The following is a 6,786-nucleotide window of genomic DNA, read 5'->3' on the forward strand; positions in this document are numbered from 1 at the left end:
AACCCTGGTTTGGCGCCTGGCCGGGGTGAATTTTGTCATATTTGGATGCTCTCCTTTCATTACTGTGGTTTTCTTCTCACAGTCCAAATAACTATTAACTGTAGACTGTCCTGTGTGTGTGTGTTTGTGTGAGTGAGTGTGTGTGTGTGCCCACCTTATGGTGGACTGACATGCTCAGCGGTGCCTTCAGTGGAAAATGTGGGTTCAGATGATTGATGTGTTTTGGACTGCGGTGATGCATCACCGTGACGGTGGAGTGGGATTGCCTGGCCATGCTGACTTACAAGAGGCTTTTCACTTGAGATTTTACTCTCAGCAGCTCGATAAGAGTGCTCGCTCCTCTGGGGCCAATGTTATTGAGGTTGAGGTTGATCATCTCCACTTCGGATGGGCTCTTCATGAGCGCCGTAGCCAGAGCCTCGAGTAACTCGTCAGACAGCCCCGTGTTTCTGAGCACCAGCTGCTCCACTAAGTCGCAGGCCTCCAAAACTGCAATCATGTCGGAAATCTGTAAGGGAAACATGAAAAGGAGGGCCATTTATGAAGCAGGCCGGGAGCTGACAACATGGCAAACAGTACACCAGAAAAGGTGACAAAGCAACTTCATACCCAAGGTAGGAAAATGCAAATGTGGTCATTAGACATATATAAATGAAAGCCCTGTGTGTGTGTGTGTGTGTGTGTGTATAGAGCAGTCCGCTCTGCTCACGCTCAACCACAGCCACTAGATGGCGCCTACTTGCACTTTCACATTTTTCGGTGCCTACATGCACCTCACCTCTCACTACAGAAGACCCGTGTGCAGCAAACACCGCCGCACACCAACAACGTCGTGCTAATGACACAGATGAAGAGACACAATGTCGAAATCGGAGCAAACAATATGCAAGAGAAATACCTCAGCAATGGAGGGTAAGGCTTGAAGTTTTCACTAAAATCTTTGTCTATCTGGAGGAATTTTCTCGAGACAGAGATTAATAGGACTCATGTGCCAGCGATACAGCTAAGATATGGTATCAACAGTGTCTTCTTATGAAAGCCAGTGGGACAGCAAGCACAGGTCGGTCACGTCCTCTGAACTGGGTAATTCTTAAGAGTTAGCTGACGCCTATCCAAGTTCACCAATATAGTAAAACTGCTAGGGAGTCTTTGGGTTGTTTTTTGCCCCAAAGACCACACACGGCTAGTTTTTCATTATCATTAAAGGAAAAACAACTAAAGTTGGTACAGCGCTAAGAAGTAAAATTAAAGTTAACATCCAAAATATGCTTCTAATGTGACACATTTTATAGCCCAGTCATCGTATTTTTAATTTCCTGTTTATTGACCAACCTGCTAATAACTGAAACATCCTTGAAATTGAAAAATACGAAAGATTACCTTTTGTTTCACTTACTTTAAATTTGTTTGTATTTACTGACTGATTTCACTGCCATTGAATTGTAAGGTCTACTAGAAGATACAAGCATCGTCAAGAAAGTTTTAAAAAATGGTTACAGGATTATTACATTTATGTTAAGGATGGTAGTTACCGTAAAGTTGAACATCTTAAGAGAATGACATTGTTGTCTTTACAATTCTAAGCTCCATTACATTGTTATCAAAAAGCAGAATTTTAAAAATGTTTCTCTTGCTAATAAGCTCATCATGGCGGTGGGATTCACTATATAATTCTTTCTTAAGCCTTATTTGGGTGGGATTAGTTTTATACCAGGAGGCAAGGTAAAGTAATAATTACCAAAGGACTGCTGAAAGTTTAGTCCTGTCTGAAATGGTGGAATTTTACTGGCATGTCAAGTCACACTAGACTGGCTTAACCTGCAGTTATTATTTACTGGCTTTTGATAGAAGATAAAAGGCTCCGTTATCTTTACTGAGCTGTGAACACACGGTCGGAAAAAAGTTACTGACATGAGCGATTTGGATGGGACAAAAACTTCAGAGGTTCTCTGGTAATAATTACTGTCCCCCATCACCTGGTGTAAAACTAATCCTGTCCAGATACAGCTTTATTGTTATAGGATTTCATATCCATTATGGACGTTATCAAGAAAGCTGAATTTATTTATAACTAGCCGTCCCCTGTGGCTCCGCCCACTTAGTAGTGTAACAGGAGAGAGGAGGGCCCTGCCCGATTCCTCCCCTCCCCGACGTTACGCTTCCCCCTCCCCTCGGCTTGCAGCCTCTGTCTCGAATTAGTGCGAATATATCACTCCTGCAAGCGAACTATGATTCTTAATGCGTTGAGAGAAGTTACAAAATCAACCAGAATGTTCAAGCAAGTTATAGTAAAAAACCCGATCTAAATCTGTTAAATAGTTCTCTCGTTCGCCTAGCTAACGGAGGTAAGGAACGCCCCGAGTCTGACACGTGAGTGAGGAGGGATCGGCCTGCTGGGCGTCTCTCGAATTCCTACAAATAAATCGGTACTGCAAGTGAAATATGATTCTTAGCACAATGAGAGAAGTCGCAAAATCAACTGGAATGTTCAAAAGGGTCTAAATCTGTTAAGTAGTTCTGTCGTGAAAAGCGGACAGACATACAGACAGATGTTGGATTTTATATATATATATATATATATATATATATATATATACAGTGTGTGTATATATATATATATATATAATAGAGAGAGAGATTCCATAAACAACCAAGAGGCACTTGGTTCTGACACCAGTTTTGGTAGCACCTGAGGGGTCCTGGATTTGATTCTCAGCTTGGCTGTTGTCCCTGTGGAACATCCTTTCATACTATTGTGGATTTTTCTCCTCTTTAGTAACCCCTGTTTTCTTACAAATGCTGAAGGAGTGACTGTTCATTTAGTTGTGACTGCCTGTGAGGAAGTGCAAGTGTAGTTGTGTGTGAATGAGCATCTCGGCGCTGGACCAGACTGAATCCTGCCTTGTGTCATGTGCTGCCAGCATAGAACATTAGAACAGTGTTGGCAAGAGCAGCCCATGCAGCCCAACAAAGCTTGTCAGTCCTATCCATATAGTTTTGAAGGTCCCTGAAGTCCCACTCTCCACCACACTACTTCAACATTTTATTCCATTTGTTTGTGGTTCTTTGTGTGAAAGCTTTCTATTTTTTGTGAAGTTTACCCTTAACAAGTTGTCAGTCATATGATGGTGTTCTTGATGAACTCATTTTAAAATCCTAGTCTTGATCCACTGGGCTAATTCCTTTCATAATTTTAAACACTTCAGTCAGGTCTCCTCTTAATCTTCTTTATCTTTGTGGTGTTATGGGTCCTCAGCTCGTTGAGCAAAGGCCATTCATTTTAAATAAATGCTCGCAGCTGAGCGAGGGGACGTTGGGCCATAGCGAGCCGTGGGGCGATCCGTAGGGTGTGGGCGTTTCTCACTGAGTGCACAGGTGAGGAACTGCCCACATTCGTGATTGTCCCATGGCTAATGGTGCAGCTGCTGTGGCCCTCGTCATTTAAAAAGAAGCGCGAGTCGGTTTTGGGGGAAAAAAAAAAGATCGAGATCAAAAAAGAGAGGAGAAAAGAGAGAGGAAAAGAGGACGGAAGTTACAGGGAGCGAGGAAGCAGGCGGTGCGTGCGTGTGGTGAGCGCACGATCGAGCGCTCGAGGGCAGCTGTGAGGAAGCTGGGTGTAAGGCCGTCACCCGGGTGTTTGAGTGGATGTTGCTCCCGCTGAGCGACCATGTAGCGGGAGCGACTTGGTGAAAGCGATGAGCCGCGGAAAGGCAGCGGAAGTCGGGAGATTTGGTGGTGGAGTCCCCAATGTGTGCGTCCTGGCCATTGGGGTAATCAAATCTCGGGGACTGGGATGAGAGCCAAACCGAAGCCAGGGATCGGGAGGTCTCCAGTCTCGAGTGTGTAGAGGAGGGCAGCTGCAGAGAGCATCTTGCCTGCTGCTAAGCCCAAACGGGATAAGCAGGTGAGACGCTAACAGAAAAGAAGCACCGAGCTTGTTTGTTGTTTTTAAGACTGCTTCCATGAGAAGATTTTACCTCTCGTTTTAAAGGATTGTTTTTTTCTATTTATTGGTTTTACCTTCTTGTTCTTTTAATGGATTATTTTATTTATTTAAAGAACTTTGAGAACTGCACTATTTATTTGAACACCTGTTTTGTTGACTGTTTTAAATAAAAGCACTATTCACTTTTTGCACCACCCCTTGCTCAAGTGTTTATTTGCCTTCACTGACTAGCTCACTCGGTTTCGTTATCGACGGTGTTGGGTTCAAGTGCTTCCAAACATCAAAGGGAGTGTGGAGCCAGAACCCACATCGTCACAATCTAAAACTGTAAAGGCTCAGCTCTTTTAATCTTTTCTCATAATTCAACCTCTGTAGCCCTGGAATCAGCCTAGTCGCTCTCCTCTGGACCTTTTCTAGCACTGCTATGTCCCTTTTTGTAGCCTGGAGACCAAAACTGCACACAGTACTCAAGATGAGGCCTCACCAGTGCGTTATAAAGCTGGAGCAGAACCTCCTTGGACTTGTACTCCACACATCAATATAACCTGACATTCTGTTAGCCTTCTTAATGGCCGATGAACACTGTCTGGCAGCTGATAGTGTTGAGTCAAGTACGACTCCTAAATCCTTCTCATAAGGTGTTCATTTGATTTTCATACCTCCCATTTTGTATTCAAACTTCACATTTTTACTTTTCCACCTGTAATACATTTAGTAATATTAAATTCCACCTCCCTCTGCAGTGGGCTGGCGCCCTGCCTGGGGTTTGTTTCCTGCCTTGTGCCCTGTGTTGGCTGGGATTGGCTCCAGCAGCCCCCCGTGACCCTGTAACTAGGATATAGCGGGTTAGATAATGGATGGATGGATGGAAATTCCACCTCCCACAACTCTGCCCAAGCCTGAATTCTGTCCAAGTCCCTCAAATGATTAGAGATTACCTGCCATCCCACCATACTGGTATCATCTGCAGACTTAACCAGATTGTAGATTTCTGCTCTCTGAGCTCAGTCCTTAATGAAAAGTGGAATCGAAAAAGAAGTGGCTAGCTGCAGAAGCAAGTTGTGTTAATTTTTGGTTATATAGAAATGCATATGGAAAGGAAAAACATTTGAAGAAGAAGTTACAAAATGTCTCAATTTCATTTTAACAACTTTTAGAAGAATAGTTGGAGTTTTTCACCTCTTTATGTTTTTGTATGAGACAACACAGCCTTTCTTGATGCCATTTAGTTAAGACGCAGAACGTGTGGTTTACGTGTGATATGAGGAGCGCTGAGCATTTGAATTTGGATGTTGTGCTCCAGCAGTAACTGCAGCATGCCAGTGACTCGGCCTGTAAACTCCTAAGCCACTCCAGCCCTGGCCCTGGTTACCTGTTTTTGCAGAATGTCGCTGTGCATCTCCTGAGGCTCTCTGTTCACCAGCAGTTTGATGACTTCGTCATTGTCATGACTGTCTTCATCTTCGACTTCACTTCTCAGTACAGCCGACGCACAGGTGTTTTCCACTGTGACCATTTCTAAATTCATTTTTTTATAGTAATGCCGGTCTGATTGATATTCTTTTTCATTATCTGTGGTGCGCGGGAGAGGAGCGGGGTCTTCAGGCCTATTTACAGCTGTGTGCTCTTCACGAGGCTCCTTTGAATATTTGGGCTCGGACTGAACTGGCTGTAAAAGGTCATTTTTGTGCTGTACCTTATCATCCTCTGGCAGTGGCCTGTCATTATTGTCTCTGGTGACTTCTTTGTTTTCATTACTTGTTGGGCATAAGGAGCTACACTTCTCCATGACTGCTTCTCTCAGGTATGTGCTTCTGTTCCTGTAAGAGTCGCTGAGTTCAGCTAGTGAACTCTTCCCCTTTTCAGTCAGTGGAAATGGTCTGCAATTGTTCCGGGCATTGGGAGGGACAGCTTTATGATGCTGGGCATCGTAGCACTCTTGGCAAAAGCTTCCTGACAGATGCTGGCTTAATGCTAAATACACAGAATTAGTTGGCTTGGCAGCTCCATTTCTGACTCCTGCCAGTTTACTTGCCAACCTTTGGTACAGATGCCAGTCTTCACCAGTGTCCTCCACTTTGATAGCACAGTGACTGCTGTCTTGCTTCAGGATATTTGACTGTTCCGAAGTCAAAAGGTGGAATTCTAATAAACACGGAGAAGAACAAAAAGACAGAAGACTGTTAGGCTTATGCAAGAAGGGCATCCCTTGCTCTGACATCTCTCTACAATTGGCAGGGCTAAGCTGCATCTCAGAAACAAGTGTAATATTTTCAATAGTCAGAGCAGAGGTGATTGCGTGAAGAACATAAAGTGTCAATGGAAGGCTGAAAACAAAAATAAACCTTCTTTTTCTCTGGGCGTACTGAACAAATGGTGTGCATGTGGAAGATGCCCCCAGTATCAGGCGATTGGTATAACTCTTTAAAGAGGGGAATGCAGGTGTCTCCATATTAACCCTGTAGTGGCCACCTACAAACTGCCTCTATTGAGAACATCAAGGAAAGAATCAACATGGAGATTGGAATCCGGTGCCATGCAGTTCAGCAGTTTATGAACAACTGACATGGCATTCTGCCACAAGGGGATATTTAAACACTGACAGGCATAAGGATTTTGTAGAGGTGTGCATAGGCTTGATTAAAATTAACATGCTCAGAACTTTTGTCATGACCAAATCCATACACTTCTTATTTCTCACTCTAAACCTGGGCAAAGACTATGGAGTTGTGCATCTCTCGTCTTATCCAAGGAGAAATCTGTTGATCCATTGGCACATTCTGAAGGAACGTCTGGGCATTTGGAAACCTACCCCTGGGATTCTGGTACAGAAGCTTCAT

The 6,786-nt window shown here is 43.8% G+C and overlaps 1 protein-coding gene across 1 annotated transcript; it reads right to left on the reverse strand.

Annotated features, from left to right (window-relative positions):
* Positions 1-280: 280 nt before the first annotated feature.
* Positions 281-6,786, reverse strand: LOC120535465. The gene is made up of 3 exons (XM_039763346.1): positions 6,759-6,786; positions 5,319-6,091; positions 281-508 (listed from the first exon to the last, which is right to left on the reverse strand). Exons 1-3 carry the CDS (start codon positions 6,784-6,786, stop codon positions 281-283), a joined length of 1,029 nt encoding a protein of 342 aa, XP_039619280.1.

The sequence above is a fragment of the Polypterus senegalus genome, chromosome 9 (genome assembly GCF_016835505.1).
Source record: "Polypterus senegalus isolate Bchr_013 chromosome 9, ASM1683550v1, whole genome shotgun sequence".
NCBI lineage: Eukaryota > Metazoa > Chordata > Cladistia > Polypteriformes > Polypteridae > Polypterus > Polypterus senegalus.